Consider the following 26,683-nt stretch of genomic DNA (forward strand, 5'->3'; position numbering starts at 1 on the left):
TGGCACCCCAGTGCTCACTATGCATCTGCCGGCTAGAACCAGTTCCAGGGGCACACCAGCCCCTGAGCTGGGGAAAGTCCGGCATGGGAGAGGGGTGTAACCACCCCCCTTCCTGGTCCCACGCATGGGCAGGACCTAGTCGCGTGCCAGCCCCTTTCCTTAGTATAAAGATAGGAGCGGGCCCCCTTCCAAATTAGATCATCTTTGAATCCTGAAACTACTTTCTACGAAAGGAACTATCGACTTCCTCTCACGATTTCTCCCTTGTGACTAAGGAGTAGTCACCCTGCACCCGCAGGCACCATCTAAGAACACTGCGGTTTGCTGCACGTCCTTCCTCCGGAATCCGACCGACTAGCACGACGAGACCCGGCTTCCCTGGAACCTCTGACCTCTACCTACCTCTACAGCTAAGCTGAGAACCGTAGGTCCGACGAGACCTCGAGGGACCGGCCATCATCAGAACTGCACAACTTCTATCCAGCACGACCGCCGAGGGATCCTCGAGTGAGTGCTTTGGGGTCCGAGAAGCCCCAACCCTGAGCAGCTCAAGCACCGAAGACCAGCCCCCCAGCATCCACGAGATCTGCGTGGGGCCCTTCTGCTTTTTGCTGTCTGGCTACTAGCCCGACATCACCACTGCTGGTCTGGTTGCTCCAGACTGGCCCTTGCTCCCCTCCCAAAAGAGGTGCACCCTGGACCCTCCTGGTCCACTCCAGACGCCATTTTAGGTCCACCGCGTGGGCTTGAGTTTGCCAAGACTTGTTGCCCCAATCCTGGGTCCAGCGACGTCGACAGCAGCAACCATCGTGGGACAGCTCGCACCTCCATCCTGGTCGCCGACAACGCCTCCTGGTCCGTGAGACTGCAGAGCCCAGCGTCGCCCACTCACCTGGTCGAGGTGACTCCATCCGGTGCCATCCTGGTGCCCATCTAATCACTGGCTAGTGATTCAGAACTTGGTCCCCTCTGCTTACAGGTGTCCTCCATCTTCGATCCAGGCTTAGATCACTTCGAACTTCTTCACTGGTAGCCTGCCAGCAACAACTTCTTTCAGGCTACATAGACTGCAACAAGGATTCCCGACGTCTTTCCAGACCTATGCATCCGCAGCCCCTGAGCTAGGTAACTTCGGCATTTCGGTGCCCCAGCATAGCCTCACTATCCAAGGGTCCAGATCCTTTTTCGTTTTCAGCCTAACTAGTCGGGTTCGCCCGAGAACACTAACTTTGCTTTTACTAGCCTCCATAGACTTTGTCCCGCATCCCGCGTGAGAGTGCACACTCTGCACCCGAGTCCCCTAGGCCTCCTGCTAGTAATCTGAAGGTTCAGTAGTCCAGTCCTAGCGATTCCAAAGCCTATTAGTCCAGTACTTACCTGCTAGTAATTTCGCATTCCACTTTTGTAGTATATGGTTTTCCGTGCCCCTCGGGCATTTGTGTAAATTGTGCAACTTATAGTATTTTCGTAAGAGTTTTGTTGTGTGCTTAGTACCCTGTCCTCATAAAGAGTACAGGGCTGTTGTGATCTAAATAAATACACTGTTTATTTTCATAACACTTGTGTGGTGTCCTTTCACTTGGTGTTCAAGGGGTATATGTGATGGTTTAACAGCTGGCTTAATACGCCCTCTAGAGTTTAGCCCGAAGACTGCCCGTATCCATGCTACTAGGATAGCTGGTCTATAAGGTTGACTTGCAACCAATCATCAATAAGGGTTGTTTGGACTGATACAAAGTGCTCACTAGAATAGTGAACATTATATATCAGGCCAACTTCTCACACACCTCACAGTACAAGAAAATGAAACCGAGGTGTATATCCCATGTTCACCTTCACCATGTAAAGACAGCGCTTGCCGGAGTATTAATTCTATAAACGCTCTTGCAGCCATTGTAACCATGTAATACACCTTACACTGGGTCTAACTCCACAAAGCAGCTGCGTATAACCGGTCTAGACACCACTGTTTACATGAGTCAGTGAATTACACTGAATTTACGTTACACAGAGATTCCTCCACTCACAGCTGCTCACAGCGGGGTCCAAGTAGCAGGCAGTGTCAGGTATTGTCGATGGAGCAGACTTATACCAGGTCTAAGTCAGGGCCACTGAAGTCAAGAGATTCTGCAGCAAAATACAGACGGCAGCGCGGCAAATTTTTCTAGTATTTTGCAGTTTCTAAATATAAATACAGACAAAGGAAATCTAGTTTTCTGTCTGTATTTATATGTAAAAATCTGTTAAAACGGAAAACCGGGAGCCGTGGATATAATACAACAGAGCTCATCTGACAAGTATGTAAAGAGCCCATTTTACTACTGAATCTGGTTGAGGAAAGAACACAGGTAACTCAACTGATTGGTTAATATGGAAAGCAGAAACCACTTTAGGAAGGAATCTGGGATTGGCGTGAAGAACGTGCCTATCTTTATTGAGTTGACAGTAGGTTTCTTCTATGGTTAATGCTTGTAGCTCACCAAATCTAAATAAAGTTCTTGCAATGAAAGATGCAACCTTCCATGAGAGAAGCTATAAAGGACACTTGTGCAGTGATACAAAGGGTGGACCCATAAGTCTTGTAAGTACCATATTAAGATTCCATACTGGCGTTGGGGGAATTCTATTAGGTACAACATTAAGCCTTTAATAAAGGCTTTAATGACAGTAACTTTGAACAAAGACAAATGCGGTCTGTTTTGCAAATGCGCAGCTACTGCTGCCAGATGCAACCGAATTGATGTGTAAGCTATCCCACATTGCTGTAGGTGCAGAAGATAACAATGTTCTGAATAGAAGCATCCAGAGGTAGAATTTTGTTATTACAGTAGACAAATCATAAACTCAAGCTCTGGTAGGTTTTCTTGCTTCCTTCAGAATAGTCCTACAGTCTGCTGGCAAATAAGAATATCCAAACTCTGACTTCAGTAGCCAAATCACTAAGTTGAGCTCCTTGGGATATGGATGCTTGATTTCTCCATGGTTCTGAGTGAGAAGAAAGGAGGGAAGATGCAGCTTTTGATGTTGTACTACTGAGAGCTCGAAGGGGTGGTGTACCACAGTTGACAGGCCCATGCGGGAGCTACTAGAAATAGTGTGAGGCATGTTTGCATGAGCACCGAACCAGAAATGGAGGGGAAGGGAGAGGCGGAAAAGCATAGGCACATATCCCTGACCAATTCATCCATAGGGTATTGCCTTTGGATAGAGGGTGTGGGAACCTGGAGGCAAAGTTTGGGCATTGTACGTTGTCTGCTGTGGTGAACAGATCTATCTGAGGATATCCCCATTGTTGAAAGTATGGAAGGAGAACTTGGGGATGAAGTTCCCAGTTGTGTATTTGTCGTCTCCTGCTGAGGAGGTTGGCAATTTGATTCTTCACTCCTGAGGTGTTCTGCCAGAAGGTGAATCTTGTGATGGATTGCCCAGTTCCAAATTGTGAGACATTTGTGACAGTTTGAGAGTGGGTCTACCTCCCTGTTTTTCTACATAGTACATTGCTGACATGTCCATGCGGAATAGGACAACTTTGGCTGAGAGATGACTGAAAAGCTTTCAGCGCTAGAAATACTGCTAGCCGCTCTAGATACTTGATGAGGAGTCGTTTGTGTTTGTCATGTTATGTTATACTTACTTATATAGCTCGCAGCTGCCCCAGCAAAGGGGCATGCCGGCGCTTATCAAGAGGAAAGAAGAGGACAGACGCAGCAGATGTGCAAGAAGGAATAACATATCGGCGCTGTCTAGCAGAAGAGAGGAGTTTTAATTGCTTTTCTGAAAGCCAGGAGATCATTCAGCCCACGTATCTGCGGTGGTAAAGCATTCCAGAGTTTTGCAGCCGTATGTCGGAAGGAGCGTCCTCTCATCCGGGAACGCTTTATTCGGGGAACCATTGCAAGGTTCTGTCCTTCCGATCTTAGAGTTCGCCGGGGAGAATACTTGGTCAGAAGAGAGCATTGCATGGGAGGAGAGGCAGTTTTCAGGATTTTAAATGCAAGGCATAAGGTCTTGAATTGAATCCTCTTTTCCACAGGGAGCCAGTGGAGTTTGGTGAGGGTGCTTTCCGCCGACTGGAAGCGGGGGAGCCCTGTCAGGGCTCTAGCAGCTGCATTCTGCACACGCTGTAGTCGCCCCTTCTCCGTCTGGTTGGCTCCTAGGAACAAGGAGTTTGCATAATCCAGCCGCGAGAGAATGGCAGACTGCACCACGAGCGGACGTGTGGAGGGAGGGGGGGGTCGAAAAATTTCAAGATTGGCTTGAGATTTCGCAGGATTCCAAAACAAGTTGCAGCAACTTTCTTTGTATGGTAGACAAAATTCAACGAGGAGTCGATCCAGACTCCAAGGCTTTTTACTTCGCTTTTGGGCTCAGAGGGATTTCCAAGAATGTCCGGCCACCATTTATCACCCCAGGCTGAGGCTTCATTACCTACCAACAGGACTTCAGTTTTTTCAGCGTTAAGATGTAGGTAGTTAGCTGTCATCCATGTGGTTACTGCGGTAAGGCCCTGTCTGAAGTTGTGTGCCTTCACCCTGGATTCATCACTCAACATCACCACCAGCTGAGTGTCGTCCGCCTATGAGACTATAGACAGTTCCCATCGTTTAGCGACCTCAGCCAGTGGTTGAACGTAAAGATTAAAAAGCAGACTGAGCGCAGACCCCTGGGGCACATCCTGCTCAACTGCACGTTCTTTGGACAGAAACGGAGGGGTAGAGACCCGAAAGGATCTACCAGTCAGAAATGATTTAAGCCATGCCAGGGCCTGTCCTGTAATCTCTGCCTCCTCCAGACGATACAGCAAGACCTTGTGTGAAACGGTGTCGAAGGCAGCACTGAGGTCTAATAAAATCAGTGCTGCCGTCTGCCCGGAGTCCAGAATGGTCCGGAGGTGTTCCGTCACACTGAGGAGTGAGGTTTCAGTGCTGTGGCCAGCACGAAAGCCGTGCTGGGAGGCATCCAGAGTTTGGGTACTGGAAGATCAGGCTGCATTAGGGGAGTCTAGAGCCATGAGAGGGGAGTGTGGCTCCTAGATTGGATTGTATCTCGGAAGACTGAAGGCGAGACTTTTGAATAATGACTGAAACCCAATTTGTGGAGTAGGAGGTGTAGTGTGGTCTGAGTGTGATCTAAAAACTTGGAGTGCGCTTGTTTTGATGAGCCAGTTGTCTAGGTACGGAAAGACAGGAATTGATTGTTTCCTGAGATGAGCTCCCAGTACGCTGGGAGCAGTAGTTACTCAGAATGGGAGTACTTTGAACCCATAGTGTTTGCCTGCTATCACAAATGGGAGATATTTGCAAAGAGCTGGATGAACAGGAATGTGAAAATATGCGTCTTTTACATCCAGTGTGGACATAAAATCGCCTTGATGTAGACGTGGAAGTGCCTGTTGAAGCGTTACCATATGGATATGCACTGGTTTAATTCTCGGAGTTCCAATAATGGTCTTAATGAGCCGTCCTTTTTGGGGATCAGAAAATAAAGAGTAAACCCCTGTACCTTTGTATTGTAAAGGAACTGGTTCTATGGCTCCCTTTTCTAAGAAAGATAGAACTTCTTATTTGAGTAACTAAGTGGTCTGATGACAGTTTGTGAATGCGAGTGGAATGTTTGGTGGAAACTTCCAGGAAATAACCATGTTGGATAAGGTCGAGCATCCATTGGTCTTTTGTTATAGATTGCCAAATGGGGAGAAAAAGTAGAAATCGTCCACCGAAAGGTTGTAAGGGATCGGGGGTAAGTGTGGGCAAGTCACTGTTTGTTAGATGAAAGGGGGGTTATGCGGTGTGGCGCCTTTACCTCCCTGTACCGTAGGAATTGTTTCCTCTATATCCTCCTCTATAGAAATCTCTAGAGGGAGAGGACTGGGTATTGCTTTTATAAGAGGAAGCATTTGGATCTGATGATGTTTCGGGCCCGGCTCTGTTAAATGAGCAGCAAAAGGAGCCTCTATTGGATGGGGACTGGAGAGCTCCCAAAGATTGCACTACTTTGGTGTTCATTATTTTCTCTAAGGACTGGTCGACTACAGGACCAAACAGGTGTTCCATGTCAACGGGGCTGTTCAAAATTGACTATTGAACTTCAGGCTTAAGGAATATGCTACTTACCAGTATGCATCTGTTCTTGGCATGTAGGGCTGCTGACATTCATATCTGTGCATAGATCGCCGCCTAGTGTTGGGTCCGGATGATTGCACATTGTTGTCCTGGAAGAGTCTTCGAAGAATCATGAGGCTCCTCCCCTGGACTACAGTGCGCATGGGCATCCTATCCATCCTCAGATTGTTTTTCGCCATTGTGGCATAGATGGAGTGTAATACAGTAAGAGATGACCATGCCTGAGAAGTATTCTGAGTGCTACAGCTGCGACAGGCACCGGGGAGGTGGGACATATGAATGTCAGCAGCCCTACATGCCAAGAACAGATGCATACTGGTAAGTAGCATATTCCGTTCGAGGCATGTGGGCTGCTGAATTTATATCTGTGCATAGAATAAATAGCAGTTACCTCCCTAACGGCGGTTACCAGTGCCAGCTGCAGCAGTCTGAAAGAGTTCTGAGAACAGCCTGTCCTACAGCAGCTTGCTGTTTGGAGTGTACATCTACACAGTAGTGTTTTGTAAATGTATGTATGGTGGTCCATGTGGCTGCTCTACATATGTCCTCTAAAGGAATGTTACCCAGGAAAGCCATGGATGCCCCTAGCTTGCGTGTGGAATGCGCTCTTGGGGGGACTGTTAAAGTAAGTTTAGCCTTATGATAACAGATTTGAATGCATTCAACTATCCACCTGGCTATACCTGATTTGGAAATAGGGTTGCCTTTATGTTGTGGAGAGAAGGCAACAAACAGTTGCTTAGTGTTGCGAAAGTCTTTTGTCTTGTCGATGTAATACAGGAGAGCCCTTTTGACATCGAAGGTGTGCAGTGCTCTGTCTGCCACTGCGTCAGGGTTTAGAAAGAAAACTGGCAGTTCTATGTTTTGATTAATGTGTAACTGCGAGATTACCTTCGGCATGAACTTGGGGTTGGTGCGCAACACCACCCTATTAGCATGAATTTGTAGGAAGGGCTCCTGAATTGTGAGGGCTTGAAGCTCGCTGACCCTTCGCAGCGATGTAATGGCTATTAGAAAGGCCACTTTCCAAGAAAGAAACTGTATCTCACAAGAATGGAGAGACTCAAAGGGGGGCCCCATGAGCCTGGTGAGAAAGATATTTAGATTCCAGACAGGCGAAGGAGGGCGTCTGGGAGGGATCACTCTTTTAAGGCCCTCCCAAAAGGCTTTGATGGCAGGTACTCTGAAAAAAGAAAGGTGCTGCCTGTTTTGAAGGTAAGCAGCTATAGCAGACAAATGTATCCTGATGGAACTATATGCTAGGTTGCATTGGTACAGATGCAGTAGGTAACATATGATGTGTTGCGTGGATGCATCTAGCGGATTAATGTCATTGTTGGAACAGTAAATGACAAACCGTTTCCATTTGGCTGCATAGCACGCCCTAGTTGTAGGTCGCCTTGCCTCTTTGATGATGTTCATACACTCAGGGGGCAAGATGAGGTAGCCAAACTATGACCTCAGGAGCCAAATCGCTAGGCTCAACTGTTGAGGATCTGGGTGCTGAATGTCGCCATGGCTCTAAGTGAGGAGACTGGGAGTGAAGCGCAGCCGCGGGTGAGGCACCACCGAAAGTTCCAGGAACGTGGTGTACCAGGCCGGCCGTGCCCACGTTGGAGCAACCAGGATGAGCGTCATGGAGTGCTGCCGCAGTTTGCGCGCCACCAGCGGTATGAGTGGGGCTGGGGGAAAAGCGTACGCAAATCTGCCTGACCAGTTCATCCATATCGCATTGCCCTGAGACTGCGGGTGTGTGAACCTGGCGGCGAAGCTTTGGCATTACGCGTTCTCTTTTGTGGCGAAGAGGTCGATCTCTGGATGACCCCACTGCTGGAAGTATGGCTGGAGTACTGATGGGTGGATTTCCCACTCGTGCATCTGATGACTGTGCCTGCTGAGCAGGTCCGCCATCTGGTTGTCTACTCTCCGGGGGGTGCTCCGCCATGAGGAATATGTTCCTTTGAATGGCCCACTTCCACATGCTCTGGGCTAGGTGAGATAGCTGCGGGGAGTGTGTTCCTCCCTGTTTCTGGATGTAATACATGGCAGTCATGTTGTCCGTTCCGGATCAACACGACCTTGTTGCATAGGTGCAACTTGAATGCTTTCAGTGCCATGAAGATTGCCATCAGCTCTTACAGATTGATATGCATCTTCTGCTGTTGTGTTGTCCATAGCCCCTGCACTGTGTAATGGAGGACATGCGCTCCCCAACCCTGGAGAGATGCGTCCGTCGTCAACACTATCTGTGGGACAGGCTCTTGGAACGGTCGTCCCCTGCAAAGGTTTTGTGGGTTCCACCAATGCAGAGCGTTGTAAGCACAACCGGTCACCAACACTAGGTCCTTCAGATGCCCATGAGCCTGGTTACACTGACGAGCTAAGCACTCTTGAAGGGAACGCATGTGCAGTCTTGCGTGCGGGACTATGAATATACAGGATGCCATCATACCGATCAGTTGCATGAACACCTGCGCTGGGAGTGATTGTTGAGGTCTGAACCTCCGAATGAGCAGCTGCATGCTGTCGACTGGCAGAGTTTGGCTGCGCTGTTGTCGTCAGAGTGTTCAGTGTTGCCCCTAGGTACTGTTGCACATGGGCTGGCTGCAGGTGTGACTGTGTAGTTGAGTGAGAACTCCAGGCTGTGGAGGAGGTGAATCGTGCGCGACATGTGGCTGGCACACTGCTGGGCCCACTTGGCCTGAACGAGCCAGTCGTCCAGGTAGGGATGGACGTGAACATGTCTGCGAAGGTGTGCAGCCACGGTTGCCAAGCACTTGGTAAACACTCTGGGGGCAGTGGTGACCCCGAAAGGCAGAACCCTGAATTGGTAATGCTGATTGTTGATGGTGAACCTGAGAGATTTCTTGTGACTTGGGTGAATGGGAATGTGGAAATATGCATCCTTGAGGTCTAGGGTCGCTAGGAAGTCGCCCTGACTAAGCAAAGGCAGGACCTGCTGTAAGGTTAACATGTGAAAGTGTTCTGAAAGGATGTATTGGTTGAGGGGTCTGAGGTCTAGAATGGGCCGCAGGGATCCGTCCTTTTTTGGGATTAAGAAGTACAGAGAGTACACCCCTGAACCTCGTTCTTCTGCCGGCACGAGCTCTATTGCCCCTTTTTGCAGCATGGAGAGTACCTCTTGCTGCAATAAGGTCATGTGCTCTGCTGACATAAGACGGTGCCTTGGGGGTATGTTGGGGGGGGTGGAGGTTAATTCCAGACAATAGCCGTATCGGATAAGTTGTCTCACCCACCTGTCCGTGGTAATGCCTTCCCAGACTGGCAGGAACTGCTGGAGTCTTCCCCCGACAGGTGTTAGATGGTCGGGGGCAGTGACAAGGCGTCACTGTTTGTTGGGAGCGGAGGATCTGGCGTTGTTATTGCCACAATCCTCTGCCCTTGGCGCTGTTCCCACGGTATCCACCCCTGGTATTCTTTGTGTAGGTGGATTGCGTGCCCCCTTTGGTATACTGGGACTGCTGTAAAGCCTGTCCTCTCGAGGCTCCACTATTACCGGAGGGACGAAAGGAACTGCCTCGAAACTGCTGAGATTGTAGAGCCCCCATGGATTTGGCTGTCTCAGTGTCTTTCTTTATTTTCGAGTGTTGTGTCTACCTCGGGACCAAAAAGGAAGTGCGGATTAACCGGCTGGTTGAGCAGAGTTGTTTGAATTTCGGGCTTGAAACCAGAGATGCAGAGCCATGCGTGACGTCTTGGCATCGCACTAGTGTTTATGGCCCTAGCAGCTGTGTCTGCTGGGTCCAGTGCGCACTTGATGGACGCATTAGAAATTAGTTTGCCTTCTTGTATAATCATCTCTGCTCCTTCCTTGTACATATCAGGCAGGTGTTGCAACAACTGTTCTAATGTGTCGTAGTGTGCCCTGTCGTATCTAGTCAACAGGGCCTGTGTATTTGAAATCCTCCAAATATTAGCAGTCTGCGCCCCCACTCGCTTCCCCGACGCCTCCAGAATCTTCGATTCCTTGTCCGGAGGTGGAGCGTCACCACTAGTTTGTGAGTTAGCCCTCTTGCGGGCATTGGCCACTACAAGGGAGTCCAAGGGGAGCTGTCCTTTGATGTAGGTAGGGTCCACTGGAGCAGGCCTATACTTTTTTTTCAATCCGTGGGTTGATAACCCTAGCTTTAGTGGGTTCCTTGAAAATGTCTGTAGCATGCTTGAGGACCCCCTTAAGCAAAGGCAAAGTTTTTGTGGAACGTTCAGAGGTGGAGAAAGTGTTGTAGGAAGGTGGATACCTGACTATGGTTGCCCCCAACTTTTTGCCTGGTGTTTTGCTGGTTTTCCGACTTAGTTGGCCTGGGACCCTGCCAATCAGGACCCCAGGCCTACTGCTCTCTCTGTAAAATGGATTCCCTGTACCTTAGGTACATAACCAATTGGTACTAGGCCACCTTATCAGACCCTGTAACTCAGGGCATAGGTGTACCCAGGGCCTACCAGGGGCTGCAGCATGTATTATGCCACCCCTGGCTGGCCATCTAAATCTGACACAACTGGCTGCACGACAGCTGGGGCAAGGTGGTGTAATCACCCTTTGCTTTAGATATAGTAATCCTATATCTAACCCTAAAATGGACACCCGTATTCCTATCAGTCACTCCTATGGCAGGCCTTGACAATCCTGAAGGCAGAGTGCTTGGAATCGTGTGAGACGGTGCTCTGGCATGAGCTGAGCCCGTTTGCAGCTTGCGGAACCAAGTCCTAATAGCTGTTCCATGATCACGCATACCATATACTCTGAAGTGCATTATAATCCTCGCGGTTAAATGCTATCTCTGGTATCGCTTTATCAAAACATGTAGAGTAAGGTGTCATACGAATTGGAATACTAACCCCTCGCCAATTCTGGCGACGGGGTTAGCATTCCACCCTTCTAGAGGGACACGACATGTATGTAACTGTGAACCCCGGTTGAAGTTAACTCGAGCCTCAGCATCACAAAATGGATGCTGCCACCACAGACACAAGTCTGACCCCCTGCAGCTGGGAGCCCTTCCAGCGAGGGGAGCTTGGACAAAGGGTTTCCTGTCAGGGGCGGTGCTAGCACCATCCCAGACAGGGTTTTGTGTATCCTGGGTAGGCAGGGCTTTAGAGGAAGGTGACTGCAAGTGGCACCCCGGTGCTCACTATGCATAGGCCAGCTAGAACCAGTTCCAGGGGCACACCAGCCCCTGACCTGGGGAAAGTCCGGCATGGGAGAGGGGTGTAACCACCCCCCCTTCCTGGTCCCACCCAAGGGCAGGACCTAGTCGCGTGCCAGCCCCTTTTCCTAGTATAAAGATAGGAGCGGGCCCCCTTCCAAATTAGATCATCTTTGAATCCTGAAACTACTTTCTACGAAAGGAACTCTCGACTTCTTCCTAAGATTTCTCCCTTGTGGCAAAGGAGTAGTCACCCTGCACCTGCAGGCACCATCTAAGAACACTGCGGTTTGCTGCACGTCCTTCCTCCGGAATCCGACTGCCCAGCACAACGAGACCCGGCTTCCCTGGAACCTCTGACCTCTACCTACCTCTACAGCTAAGCTGAGAACCGTAGGTGCGACGAGACCTCGAGGGACCGGCCATTATCAGAACTGCACGACTTCTATTCAGCACGACCGCCGAGGGATCCTCGAGAGTGCTTTGGGGTCCGAGAAGCCCCGACCCTGAGCAGCTCCAGCACCGAAGTCCAGCCCCCCAGCATCCACAAGATCTGCGTGGGGCCCTTCTGCTTTTTGCTGCTCACCGCGTTGTCTGGCTACTAGCCCGCTGGCTTGTGGCCTTCCCGACGACGAACAACGACATCAACACCGCTGGTCTGGTTGCTCCAGACTGGCCCTTGCTCCCTTCCAAAAGAGGAGCACCCCGGACCCTCCTGGTCCACTCCAGACGCCATTTTGATTCCACCGCGTGGGCTTGAATTTGCCAAGACTTGTTGCCCCAATCCTGGGTCCAGCGACGTCGACAGCAGCAACCATTGTGGGACAGCTCGCACCTCCATCCTGGTCGCCGACAACGCCTCCTGGTCCGTGAGACTGCAGAACCCAGCGTCGCCCACTCACCTGGCCGAGGTGACTCCATCCGGTGCCATCCTGGTGCCCATCTAATCACTGGCTAGTGATTCATAACTTGGTCCCCTCTGCTTACAGGTGTCTTCCATCTCCGATCCAGGCTTGGGTCACTTCGAACTTCTTCACTGGTCGCCTGCCAGCAACTTCTTCTTTCAGGCTCCTGGTTCGTCAACGAGGGTTTCCGACGACACTTGAACCCTATGCAGCCGCAGCCCCTGGGCTAGGTAAACAGAGTACCCCGGTGCTCCAGCGTAGAAAAACTCTCTAAGTGCCAAGATCCACTTTCGTTTTTGACCTACCTAGTCGGGTTCGCCCGAGAACACTAACTTTTGCTTTTACTAGCCTCCATAGACTTTATCCCGCATCCCGCGTGAGAGTGCACACGCTGCACCCGAGTCCCCTAGGCCTCCTGCTAGTAATCTGAAGGTTCAGTAGTCCAGTCCTAGCGATTCCAAACCCTATGAGATTAGTACTTACCTGCTAGTAATTTCGCATTCCACTTTTGTAGTATATGGTTTTCCGTGCCCCTCGGGCATTTGTGTAATTTGTGCAACTTAAAGTATTTTCGTAAGAGTTTTGTTGTGTGCTTAGTACCCTGTCCTCATAAAGAGTACAGGGCTGTTGTGATCTAAATAAATACACTGTTTATTTTCATAACACTTGTGTGGTGTCCTTTCACTTGGTGTTCAAGGGGTATATGTGATGGTGTAACAGCTGGCTTAACACGCCCTCTAGAGTTTAGCCCGAAGACTGCTCGTATCCATGCTACTAGGATAGCTGGTCTATAAGGTTGACTTACAACCAATCAATAAGGGTTGTTTGGACTGATACAAAGTGCTCACTAGAATAGTGAACATTATATATCAGGCCAACTTCTCACACACAGTATGATCAACAGCCTCAGACCACTGTTGTGGCTCATCCTGATCAGTGTCAGCGTGATAAGCGAAGGCCGCTTGACCATAGACTTCACCCATGTCCTCCTCGCTTTGTGCTGGAGAATATGACATTTGCTGCGAATAGTCCTGAACGCTCTCAAAGAGAACCGGTGAGGTAGCAGAGTCCTCCTTGCGTTTAAGGGGGATTTTGTAACCCTCTAAGGGATGTTCAGGCACGATCTTCCGCTTGTGGATGGTCAGCCTGCCTGACTCCGAGTCGATAAAGTCGACTGGTTGTCGTATGAGGGCTCGTGGAACACAACCCCTTCGGAGGCGGGCTTCAAGGGCGCCGACGACGTCTTGGAAGGTTCAGCGCTTTTGTGGAGGTCGAGCTGCTTCGCGCGGGCCGTTGGCGATAGACCAAACTTAATCGAAGGTTGTCCGACGGTTTTGGTGCTGGATGCAGTGGTCGAGTCGAGCTGCTTCAGCGCTTGAGGTGGACGGGTGCCAGATGGCGTCGACCCAAGCTCCTGGCGTGTAGCCTTTTCAGCCTTAGACGTCGACGATACCTGATGTTTCGGGTCGGCTTTGCTTTTTTGCTCGAGGTGCTTGCTGAGCAGTGGCTTGAGCCCTGAAATCTTCGGCTCAACAGCCTTCTTTGCCTGGAGGCCCTTGGCCTGGTCGCCATGTTCTTTCGTCGAGGTCGACGGCGTCGAGGAGACGTGTTTGCTAGATGAGCCGTGCTTCGACGCTCCAGTCTTCGAGGCGAGAGGCACTTTCGACGCCGAAGGGGTGTTGACAGTCTTGGATTGGACTGGCGTCGAACAGACCACCATCTTAAGTAGTTTCGGTTTCGATTTTGGCTCCGTTGGTTTCGGTTTTGAGGAATCGACCGATGGCTCCTAAGTTGTGTTCTTAGCCTGGCTTCGGCGCGGGGCTATAGAACGTGCTTGAAGATCTTGGCTAAGGCCTTTTGGCAATGCCTCGACCTGAGCCGTAGGAAGCACAATGTCAGTAATAGGCCCCGCCACTGCGGTTGGGCCTGGCTCATCACTGGAGTCGTCATCGACGGCTCAGATGGCCCCTTCGTCGTCCCCTACCTCGACGACGTCTTCGTGAACGTACTAATCAGCTTGCTCGTGCACTTCGAAGTTGGAATCATGCTCCGCGCTGGTTCCGACTGTTCAGGAACCTCTTCTTCCTCGTCGTCTTCCTCTTCGACGCCTTCTTCATCACCGGCTTCGAAGATGTTGACCGGCTCTGGCGCCGACTGCTGCGCCGACTGCAGCGCGGCGAAGTTTAAGCATTTTCTTGGAGCGGAACTTCGAGCAGGCCATACATCTGGCCTCGTCGTGGTCGGGGGACAAACATTTATTGCACACAGGGTGCACATCTATGTGGGGGTATTTCGAATTACAGACGGGGCATCGTTTAAACGGGCTCCGGTCCATCGTCGTCGTAGTCTGGGCCTGTGGTGTGGAAGCGAGGAAACAGCTTCCGACGTCCGGTTTAAAGAAACTGGAAGGAACAGGCACCGAACTAGACAATACCGACGCTTTGAAGGCCTTTTGGCCTTAGGAAAGAGTTAATACAAAGTTTCTGAACTAGAGTCGAGAAAGTACATCCGAACCCAATGGCAGAAAAAAAACAGAAGGATGGATAGGATGCCCATGCGCACTGTAGTCCAGGGGAGGAGCCACCTATCTCGTGATACTTCGAACACTCTTCCAGGACAACAATGTGCAATCATCCGGACCCAACACTGGGCGGCGATCTATGCACAGATATGAATTCAGCAGCCCACATGCCTCGAACACCTCCTAAGTAGAATGCACGGTTCGCTGCATCTAAAGTACATTTGATTGAAGAGTTAGACATTGTTTCTCTTCTTCAACTAACTGCTGTGCTTCAGTTTTGTGTTCATCTGATTCCCAAACTTTTTCAACCCCTGGCTCCCTTGGCTTATTGGTAGCGGCTCCCTATGATGTGACTTTTTGTGCGGGTGGATGGATGCAAGTCAAGCTACGGGAGTACTTACACTTTTCTCCTTGAAAATAACTGGGATAGAGTTGGGTCATGTACCATGACATGCCGATCAGTCATGGTACATGACCCAATTCTTTTATATTTATCAGACATTAGGAAGATGTACTTTATAACTTCAGGAAGCCAAATATTGCAGTCTGCTCTCAGAATAAATGTTTGTGGTTACTTGGTAGCTAAAACTATGCTGTGGGCTGTCTGACCATCTATGACAGAAATACAGCTTCAATGGTATGTTCATTTTTGTAGCTAAGGCACAAAGTCAGGGTACAGTTTTGCAAGGCTATATCCAACTTGGTTCTGTAGATGGAATACACTGTTCTTGTTGAGCAGCATTGGTGGAACTGCGCTGCTCGAGCACCATCCATGCCGGGGGTCGGTTGTACTTTCTTCCTATCTCCGTTTCGTTTTAGCTCAAGGTGTGTGCTCCTGTTGAGCAGATGTGTTCTGCAGTGCTGTAGAGGTGGTAGAATAGTCCGAGGACTGTGTCAGGTGCCGTTGTAAATCTGAACACTTTAAAATGTGATACAAGTATTTGGGTGTTTGAAAAGATTCAATAGCACCCCTCGCATTTCACGTGCAATGGACTACTTTAGGTCAGTAAAAACATCAGTGTAACACCTCTTTGTAGAAGCACCTTCCACACTTAACAGTGATAGAAACAATGAACACAGTTCAAATTATCGCATATTTTGCATTTATGAAAATGTCTGCATCTGAAATCACACAAAAGGGTTTCCAGGGAGACTAAAAATAACTTGACGCCGGCATTAAGCATAGTACATGCAGTCAAATTATGCATGGCAGGCAGGGAACGTGTGGTAGTTTGTCCCCAAAATTTCAAAATTAAAACTAAAGGGAAGTATTTATTTTACAGTTAGCAACGGCACTCTGTAAGAAAGTGGCTCTGCATATACTGGACCAAAGTAAGGTACAGTGTGTATGGAGTCCACAGATGTTTGACAGAGGCTAAAGTTGGATATAACCTTACTCTCTAAAGTGGTAGCTTGTTTGAGCAGTAAGGCAGTATTAGAGGACAGTGTAAAGCATTTGATGTGCACACTCAGTCAGCAAATGGTCTCACACACAAGAACTGAACTCTAGGCCAATGGTTTTGTATCAAAATATATGGTTTTATTTTAGAACTACTAAGGTATCAAAATATACTTTCTCAAAATGAATTACTTTAGTTTAAATACTTTGTGAATAGGCAATAGACTTTTTAAGTACAGTAGTTACAGTTGTTGCAATGGGCAACACAATTTCAAACAATGCAACATTGAGGTCAATGGCAATTTCTAGTCAAATGCAATTAGTTACTTTATGGATTACTTTTCTAACCACAGGACTGGATTCTGGATCCAGCATTGGTGCATCTCCTGTAAACAGTTGAAAGTATGTGTTTAAGTCATACAGGCAATTTTTAAGCAATATTTGTAGTTTGTGAAAATCGACACTTAGAAACTTTCCAGGTGAAAACTTATAAAAGGAAATACAAGTTACTGGTAAGTATGGTTAAAATTACTTTTCAGGGTCAGTGCTGGGCTAAAAGATGCAGCACCGGGTTCTCTCCTCGTAACAGGCGAGTACATCGGAATTCATTGTTCAGCTGATTTTAGATTAATATCTTAAAGTTTCAAAACTCCACACACAAAAGAATTTCCATGTGAAACCAGTCAATGTTACCCTATGGAAGAAAAGTGAGGTATCTGCTTTGGGGTAAGTTCTCGACTGGCAGAGTTAAGGTTCTGGGCATAGACTCAAGGGTCTCCCAGGGTCAGGTAAGTACAGTTGGTACACCCTCAGCGGCACATGGGGGAAGTGGACTAGGACAAAGGTTGCACTGCCAGGGGCACTCGGGCGGCTGGGTGCAGGGTGCTTTTGAGCCGTCGGGCGCTCAATGTTATTCAATGGAGATCTTGGAAGGTGAACAAAGGCTGCAGGCTCGGGGACGGACACTCTTCAAGAGCGACCAACACTTCGAGGGGCAAGTTGGGATCTTGGAGGATAGGTGGGCACCCAGGAGTTGGGCAATGGGGGCCGTGGGGCGCCGGGTGCGGGTTTGTCTTTTGAGGTCGGGAAATCTTACCCTCTGCTGGTCGCAGTTGGAGGGGTCTCCTTTAATGAGACTGCGGGCATCGTCTGGGTCATTGAGGAGGGTCCTTCAGCATTGGATTTCAGGTCACAATCGCCGGGGGGACGTCCTCAGGGTCGTTGTCCACTCTGGCACAGGCCGGGCTTGGCGGGTGTAGAGTCGGCTGGATTTGCGGTTCCTGGCAACAGGGGTATTGCTGTTTGAGCAGAGCCACTGCTCGTGAGAGTCCCAGTCTCTAAGAGGATCAAGGCAGGCAGGTCCTCCGGGGTTTTCAAGGTTGCTGTCCATAGGAGATGCCAGGATTTAGCAGGAGCAGGTTCAAGGATCAACAGGACTGTAGGGCTGGGGCCAAGTCAGTTGGTGTGGTCCTCTTGTTAGCAGCTGCACGGCAAGTCTTCTTCTTGATCTTTCTTGTTTTCGAATCGGGATCTGGGGAAGGAAGGTTCAGGGTGCCTTTAAATACTACATTTAGGGGCGTTACAGATAGAGGAAGGGCAGGGACCTGGGGTGAGTACACCCCTATCCTGCTCCTCTCCTGTGGGAGGGGGGGCAGGAGCCTATCTAGGATTGGGCAGGGCTCAGAATCCTAAAGATGGCCGGAGCCCGGAGTTGTGCTTCACCTCACTTCTCCCACCTGAGGGGTGGAGTTGGCACAGGCTGGCACATCCCCTTTCCTCACGTAGGGTTTCCCGCAAGTCTTCCCGCCAGAGTGGGGGTCAGAATAGGTGGGGGCCAGTTGCTGGGTACAGCAAGTGGTCTGGAGACGCTCACAAAGGTGGCATGCCTTTGAAGCTTACCCTGCCCATCCTGGGGGAGGAGACCTAGCACCTCGCCCAGGATGTGCATTGTTTCAGGCCCAGGAGAGCGGATGGCTCTCTACCAAGTGGTCCAGCAACATGTCGGCTGTGTGGCAGCCTAGGCAGCCTCTCAGACAAGACGTGGATTGTAGGTTAGGTTCAGGGGGCATCTCTAAGATGTCCACTGGCGTGAATTTGGCATTAAATCCCACACTGGCATCAATGTGGGTTTAATGTGCTGAGAAGTTTGATATCAAACTGCTCAGTCTTGAGTGAAGCCATCATGGTGCTGTGGAGTTCGTAATGACAACCTCCCAGCACCATATACTCTTAACGGCAGCACTGCACTTACAGTGCCTAGGTATGGCCCTGGGTACTGTAGGGGCACAGGGCTCATTCACCTGTGCCCACACCACTGGCATAGTGCACCCAGCTAGGGGTGACTGATGGATGCCAGTGCAGTGTGTTGTAGGCATGGCACACGGGGATTTGTGCCATGTCGACTCTTTGTTTAGTTCTGCAGCAAGACACTCGCCTGCAAAGGCAGTATGTGTCTGTCAGGGTACAGGGCCCCCAAGGATGGCACAATAAGTGCTGCTGCCCTTAGGGGTTTTCTCTGGTCACAATGCCCTTGGTACCTAGGGTACCATTTACCAGGGGCTGAAAGCTGGCCAGAGATGCCAATTGTGTTTTAGTTTCAACACAGTTTTAGGGAAGGAACACAGGCCATGGGCACCTGGTTGCTAGGAGCACAGGGCACACTCAAAGCACATCTGCAATCCAGCAAAAGTGGGGGCATACCAATGCAAGTAAGATGGCACTTTCTCACAGTATGATTTGGACTTCGGCCTCAACATCCCCTTCTGGCCCCTTGGCGAAGTTCTCATCGCTAGACAGGCCCAAATCTTGCAGGGATAGTGTATGTTAGCCATGCATGGTATGGTGAGCTACTGTGTCATTATCTTACCCTCAGGGTCTTCAGCACAAAAAATACACAGACATTACAATCTTCACGGCAATAGTCCACCAAAAGGCAGAGATTGCAAACTGGCTGTTGGTCCATGGTCCTTTGTCGCGAACTTGTGATGGCAGTTCTTGCAGAACTGGACTGGTGTTCTCTCCATCACGGAGTAAAGCACCCACCCCAACGTGCTTTTTTTCATGTTCTTTGGTGAAAATACCCTGTTTTGCTCCCAGACCTTCCCTTTATTTTCCCTCGCTGACTACTACTCTCTGGAGTAGATTTTGGTCTTTGATTACTTTATCCTTCCCGTCGATGGAAATATAGCCAGACCCAACGGCGGATAAATATCTGATGATGGAGACCAAAGGTGGGAGCTTCCAGAGGAAGCACAATAACTTCACAAGGTGTACCAAACGGAGGTACGTCGACAACAAAAACAAACAGAAGGACAAATGTTTTCAGAGACAGCTCTAGACATAACCACTAGATGGTGGAATAATGCACAGCATGCGGATCAAGAAAAGATTCACGCTGCAAAACCCAGTTTCCCCCAACATTCAAAATTGACTGCAGTACACAATTCTTCACAAGTGTAGTCCACAAACTATGTTGCATCACTCAACAAAACTGCTTATTTACAGAACTAAAGAAATGTGGAGAACCTCACCTGCGATAGGTCAGTGAAATGGTTTGCTTCAGCCATAACTTTCACTCGAAAATTTGTACCATCATCAGGACTGAGGGCATAACAAAACACCTACAGTTAAACAAAACAAATACAACATACATTAGATCTGGGAACAGCACAGAATTACAAACCAAGTTAAAAAAAAAAATGCAGAGAGCCAGAAGTGCACTCCTAAACCATGTTGCCCGTTCAGTGCAGAGCTGTCTAAATATGCAAGACCGAATTACCCAGCATTATGGAAAACGTTACCTACTCATAACTAGGAATCTCCATCAAAAATACCTTTCAAAGAATATAATACTTCAATTGATCTCAGTCAGACTCTTCGAAGCAGCGCCTGTCTCACTAGTGGTTCCACTTTGGACTCAAGGCATGAGTTCTCGTCGTTGACACTACATAAAATCCCCAAGGATATTCAGGCAAGAAGAGCAGTTGTGGGAGAAGGGAGATTGTATCTCAATAGAACATACTTACTCTAAAATAGAACACAAAATATAAACGGGACACACTGAGAAAGTGCCCTCTTTCTACATGGTTGCCCCCACTTTTTGCTGAACTGCCGAGTGTGTCCTGGGCTCCTGCCTATCAAGTACCCAGGGCCTATGTTCTTCCCTAAAACTGCATTGAAGCCTAAACCGAATTGGCATCTATGGCCACAGGTCAGCCCCTGGTAAATGGTACCAGAGGTACCCAGGGCACTGTAACCAGGGAAGACCTCTAAGGGATACAGCACTTACTGTGCCACCCTTAGAGGCCCTGTTTGTGTGCGCGCGCGCACACACACACACACACCCACACTCCTTCCCCCGCCCACCCCACCTTTGCAGGCTGCGTGTCTTGGTGCAGAAGAAAGTGAATAGTCAACTTGATAAACATTCCTGTGTGCCATGCCTACAACCCACTGCCCTTGCATACATCAGTCATCTCTCTAGCTGGGTGCACTATACCAGTGGTGAGGGTACAGGTGCATGAGCCCTGTACCCCTAGAGTGTTCAAGTCCATTTTTAGACTTGAAGTGCAGTGCTGCCATTACGAGTATATGGTGCTGGGAGCTTGTCATTACGAACTCCACAGCACCATAATGGCTACACTAAAAACTGAAGTTTGGTTTCAAACTTCTCAGCACATTAAACCCACACCGATGCCAGTGTGGGTTTACATTTAAAAATGCACTTGGAGGGTATCTTTGATGCTGCCTTAAAAACGACCTACCACTAGAGTCCAGGCTGAGTGGCTGTTTCCAGCTGCCACCACCAGACATGCTTCTGGACACCTAGGCCGAGATCCTGTTGCTCTCGGGGCCTGCAACTATGCACATTCTGGGACGAGGTGCTAAGCCTCCTCACTTAGGGTGGGCATGGTACACGAAGGGGAAGTTTCAAAGGCATGCCGCCTTCGTGAGCTTCCATAGGTCACTTGCTGCTTTTCGGCAACTGGTCCCCACTCGTTCGGACACCCACTTTGGGCAGGAGAACCAGCAGGAAAAACAAGTGAGTTAGAGGTGTGCACACCTCTGCCAACTCAACTCCTCAGATGGGGAGGAGAGGTGAAGCACAACCTCGTGTCCCCGCCATCTTGCAGATGGGGGACCCAGCCAACCGGGGAAAGGCTTATGCCCCCCCCCCCTTCCCACTGGAGGGTGGCGTAATAGGGGTTGTACCTACCGCAGGGAAGGGACCCATTGGTGCCAACCTTTTTACCTATTGGTAAAGCCCCTAAATCCTAGATTTAGGGGCACCCCTGAACCTTGCTTCCTCAGACAAGAACCTACAAGAAGAGCAGAAGGACCGAACAGCTTTGCCGAAGCTAAAAAGGAGGACGCCTATTGACTTGGCCCCAGCCCTATTGGCCTGTCCCTACCTCGAACCTTTTCCAGCGAAATCCCAGTGTTTTATGCGGCCAACAACCTTGAGAAACCCAGAGGATCGGCCTGCCTTCAAATCCAAAGACTGGCTCCTGTGAACACCGGATTTGTTCAAACAGTTACCAGCTCTGCAGGGATCCATGAGTTTGCAGCCCTCTGCACCAGACACCCACGGCCTGAGTTAGAGTGGCCCAACACCAAGAGGAGGTCTGCCCGGCGATCCTGACCAGAGATCCAGTGGCCCCTGACCTGCCTCAAGCAGACGCCTGCAGCCTAAATCTGGAAGGTCCCCCCCAAACGCGACTAGGAGCTGGTAAGAAGATCCAACCCTAAAAGGCAGCCCTGCATTCAATGCCCCACAGCCTTGGGTGGCCCAACCGACAGTGACTAACCAACCCCTAGCACGCCAACTTACCTCACGAAGTGGTGGTCGCACCCAGAAGACCTTAGTCCCTGAGCCTGGAGTGCCTTTGCAAACAGCAGGTTACCCATTGCAAAGAGGGCGCAGACTTCGAAACAGCACCCTGCTCCAGGCCGCCCTAGTGCCGCTGAGGGTGTAACGAGTGCGCATCCCTGGCCCAGGGGGACTCCTGAGTGTACCACTAGAACCTCAACTCCCACTACTGAATAATTGCCCTAAAACAGATAACACTATTTTCCGGCATAGGATAGCGTTGACTGTTTCTTGGAAAAAGTTTCCGCATGTGGAGTTTGAAAACGAAATGGTTACCAGTAGTAGTTTTGCAGCTTGAAGAATTTTCTATATTCACTTGCTGTGCATCATTCCGCCATCTAGTGGTTGGGTCCGGAATGGTCTGGTTTTTTTCTTGTTTTGGTCGCTGTCAACCAAAATTTGGTGTTGGGTATGTCCCCTGTGTGATCATCTTTAGATTCTTTGTTCTGTTCTTGTCTTTGTAATCCTTCAGATGGTTTAAGCAATACCGATATAATTCTTTGCTTCCCCACCTGTTTGTTTTCCTTATAGGGGAGACCGGGTGGGTCGCATGTGAATCCAGTAAATTCTTCAAGCTGCAAAACTACTCCTACTGGTAAGTAACCATTTTGTTTTGAGCGCGAATCCTTTTCTGAATTCACATGCTGTGCATCCGATTACGTAGTGATTTCTCCAGTGTCTGGGAGGCTGTGGTGTAAAAAAGACCTTGCAAACAGGTGTTGGAGCACCCTTTGTCCAATTTGAGCTTCCTTATTCATTTGTATGTCCACTCAATGTCTTGTAAAGGTGTGTGGTGATGCCCCTGATGCTGCTGCGCAAATGGAATCAATGGGAACATTAGCCATAAAGGCTAGCGTTGCTTCTTTCTTTCTAGTGGAGTGAGCAGTTGGTTGCATTCTTATTTCCTTTTTGGCATTGGAACAACATAATTGGAGGGTTGTACTATCCATCTTGCAATAGTTGCTTTTGTGACCGCTGACCCTGTGTTGGTGTGTGCATAGGCGACGAACAATTGCTTGGTCTTCCGGATTGGTTCTGCTTTTGCAAATAGTATATGTGAGAAGGTGGCCTGATATGCAGTGGTCACTATTCTAGTGCCCACTATGTATCAGTCCAGCAACCCTTATTGATGATTGGTTGTAAGTCAACCTTATAGACCAGCTATCCTAGTAGCATGGATACGAGCAGTCTAAGGCTAAAGACTCGAGAGGGCGTGTTAAGCCAGCTGTTTACCACACATATACCCCTTGAATACCCAGTGAAAGGACACCACACAAGTGTTATGAAAATAAACAGTTATTTATTAAAGATCACAACAGCCCTGTACTCTTTATGAGGACAGGGTACTAAGCACAAACCAAAACTCTTACAAAAATACTTAAGTTAGCACAGTATATACAAATGCCCGAGGGGCACGGAAAACCATATACTCTAAAAGTGGAATGTGAAATTCCTAGCAGGTAAGTACAGTACTAATAGCTTTTGGAATCGCTAGGACTTGACTAGGGAATCGTTAGATTACGTCTAGGAGGCCTAGGGGACTCGGGTGCAGTGTGTGCACTCTCACGCGAGATGCGGACAAAAGTCTATGGTAGCTAGGAAATAGAAAGTTAGTGTTCTCGGGCGAACCCGACCTGGTAGGGAGAAAACGAAAGTAGATTCTGACCCTTGGATAGTGAGGCTATGCTGGGGCACCGAAATGCCGAAGTTACCTAGCCCAGGGGCTGCAGCTGCATAGGTCTGAAAAGACGTCGGGAATCCTCGTAGACGGACCAGGAGCCGGAAGAAAAGATGCTGGCCGGTGACCAGTGAAGAAAGTTCAGTTGGATCCAAGCCTGGATCTCGAAGATAGATGACACCTGAAAGCAGAGGGGACCAAGTTCGAGACTACTAGCCAGTAGTCAGTGGGCACCAGGAGGGCACCGGATGGTAGCCACCTCGACAAGGTGAGTGGGTGACGCTTGACTCGAAGATCTCACGGACCAGGAGGCGTTGTCGGCGACCAGGATGGAGGATCGAGCTGTCCCACGAAGATAGAAGCTGTCGGCGTCGCTGGACCCAGGATTGGGCAACAAAGCCTTGGCAAATTCAAGCCCACGCGGTGGACCTAAAATGGCGTCTGGAGTGGACCAGGAGGGTCCGGGGTGCCTCTCTTGAACAAGGAAGCAAGGGCCAGCCTGGAGCAACCAGACCAGCAGAAGAGTTGTCGTCGGGCGTCGTTCGGAAGGCCACAAGCCAGCCGGCTAGTAGCCAAACAACGCAGTGCACAGCAAACAGCAGAAGGGCCCCACGCCGATCGTGGAGATGCAGGGAGGCTGACCTTGGGTGCTGGAGCTGCGCTGGGTCGGGGCTTCTCGGACCCCAAAGCACTCACCAGTGGAGGACACGGTGGGCTTGCAGTAAAGATGTCGTGCAGTCTTGGCGATCGTCGGTCCCTTGAGGTCTCGTCGCACTCACGGTTCTCAGCTTGGCTGTAGAGGTGAGTAGAGGTCAGAGGTGCCAGGGAAGCCGGGTCTCGTCGAGCTGGGTCGTCGGATTCGTGATGAAGGACTTGCAGCAGACCGCAGTGTTCTTTAGGATGGTGCCTGCGGATGCAGGGTGACTACTCCTTAGCCACAAGGGAGAATCTTGAAGAAGAAATCGTGAAGTCCTTTCGAAGAAAGTGGTATCTTGATTCCAAAGATGATCTAATTTGAACAGGGGGCCCGCTCCTATCTTTATACTAAAAAAGGGGGCTGACCCGGTGACTAGGTCCTGCCTATGGGTGGGACCAGGAGGGGGGTGGTTACACCCCTCTCCCCTGCCGGACTTCCCCAGGCCAGGGGCTGGTGTGCCCCTGGAACTGGTTCTGACTGGCCTATGCGTAGTGAGCACCGGGGTGCCACTCAGCAGTCACCTTCCTGGAAAGCCCTGCCTACCCAGGATACACAAAACCATGTCTGGGACGGTGCTAGCACCGCCCCTGACAGGAAACCCTTTGTCCAGGCTCCCCTCACTGGGAGGACTCCCAGCTGCAGGGGGTCAGACTCGTGTCTGTGGTGGCAGCATCCATTTTGTGGAGCTGAGGCTTTGCTTAACTTTAACCGGGGTTCACAGTTACATACATGTCGTGTCCCTCTAGAAGGGTGGAATGCTAACCCCGTCGCCAGAATTGGCGAGGGGTTAGTATTCCAATTCGTATGACACCTTACTCGACATGTTTTGATAAAGCAATACCAAAGATAGCATTTAACCGCGAGGATTATAATGCACTTAAGAGTATATGGTATGCGATATCATGGAACAGCTATTAGGACTTGATTCCGCAAGCTGCAGACAGGCTCAGCTCATGCCAGAGCACCATCTCACACGATTCCAAGCACTCTGCCTTCAGGATTGTCAAGGCCTGCCATAGGAGTGACTGATAGGAATCTGTGTGTCCATTTTTAGGGTTAGGTATAGGTATACTACACCTACAGCAAAGGGTGATTACACGACTTTGCCCCAGCTGTCATGCAGCCAGTTGTGTCAAATTTAGGAGGCCAGCCAGGGGTGGCATAATACATGCTGCAGCCCCTGGCAGCCCTGGGTACCCATGCCCTGAGTTACAGGGTCTGATAGGGTGGCCCAGTACCAATTGGAAATGTACCTAGGGTACATGGAATCCATTTTAAAGAGAGAGCAGTAGGCCTGGGGTCCTGATTGGCAGGGTCCCAGGTCGACTATGTCCAAAACCAGCTAAAACACAGGGCAAAAAGTTGGGGGCAACCATAGTCAGGATGTACCTTCCTACAGTATATTAAGGCCCTCCTTACATCCAGGGTATGGAGGCTCTCTCCTTTAGCTTTTGGGTCTTTGGGGAAAAAACGGCGGGCAAACTTTTTGATTTAACTGATACTTAGATATCACTTTTGGTAAAAACTGTGGATTGGTTTTTAAGATAACTTTATCCTTCTGAATTTGTAAGTAGGGCTCTTGTATTGTTAACGGTTGCAGTTCAATTACTCCTAGTAGTGATGTTCGAGCATTGAGAAAGGCTGTCTTCATAGTAATATCCTTGAGGTCCGCTGCATGCACGGGCTATACTGAAGCTCCATGTTGGTACAGGAGCAGCTCTTGGTGGAGCTATTCTCTTGGCTCCTTCTAAGAAGCTTTTAATGACTGGTCTTGTAAAAAAGCTTTTGCAGGATTTTCCTCTTGTGTATGCCACTATGGCCGCAAGGCGCACTTTAAGGCTGGAAAAGTTGATGTTGCTGTCCAAGAGGTAAGTAAGGTATGTAAGAACGGTTTCTTGTGTATAGATTAACCACATTTGTTGTTAGCGGTGCACCATGTAGCGTATTGCTTCCATTTAGTTGTATAGCACTTTCTTGTTGAGTGCTTCCTTGCTTCCCTTAGAACTTCCATAGTTCACAGAGGCAGGTTGAGATGCCCCAACTGTATGTACAAGCTGCTAGCTGTAGTATCGCCGGTTCTGGGTGGGAAATCTGATGTGCTGCATTGTATTAGGTCTTGTTCTGCTTTGATCCGGACCATCTCTCCCTTGGTTAGTTCTAGGAGGGTTGAGTACCATGTTTGTCTTGGCCATTAAGGGGCAATGCGAATCACTTCTTACTGGGCTTTTTGCAACATTCTTTGCTTCAGGGGTATTGGTGGAAAGGAGAAAGCAAATGTCCGACCAATTGAGTGAAAGTGCATTTCCCTTTGATAGGTGGTGTGGAAA

General features: G+C 49.5%; 1 protein-coding gene across 4 annotated transcripts in view; it reads right to left on the reverse strand.

Moving 5' to 3' along the window:
* The window catches only part of OGT (O-linked N-acetylglucosamine (GlcNAc) transferase), a 513,172-nt gene that overhangs the window by 228,649 nt on the left and 257,840 nt on the right, over window positions 1-26,683 (reverse strand). For all 4 annotated transcript variants that reach the window (XM_086948604.1, XM_086948603.1, XM_086948602.1 and 1 more), the window contains exon 14: window positions 19,643-19,732. In XM_086948604.1, coding sequence (XP_086804730.1) covers window positions 19,643-19,732 — 90 coding nt within the window. The remainder of the gene's footprint in view (window positions 1-19,642; window positions 19,733-26,683) is intronic.

This window comes from Lissotriton vulgaris, unplaced genomic scaffold, assembly GCF_964263255.1.
Source record: "Lissotriton vulgaris unplaced genomic scaffold, aLisVul1.2 SCAFFOLD_759, whole genome shotgun sequence".
Lineage (NCBI taxonomy): Eukaryota > Metazoa > Chordata > Amphibia > Caudata > Salamandridae > Lissotriton > Lissotriton vulgaris.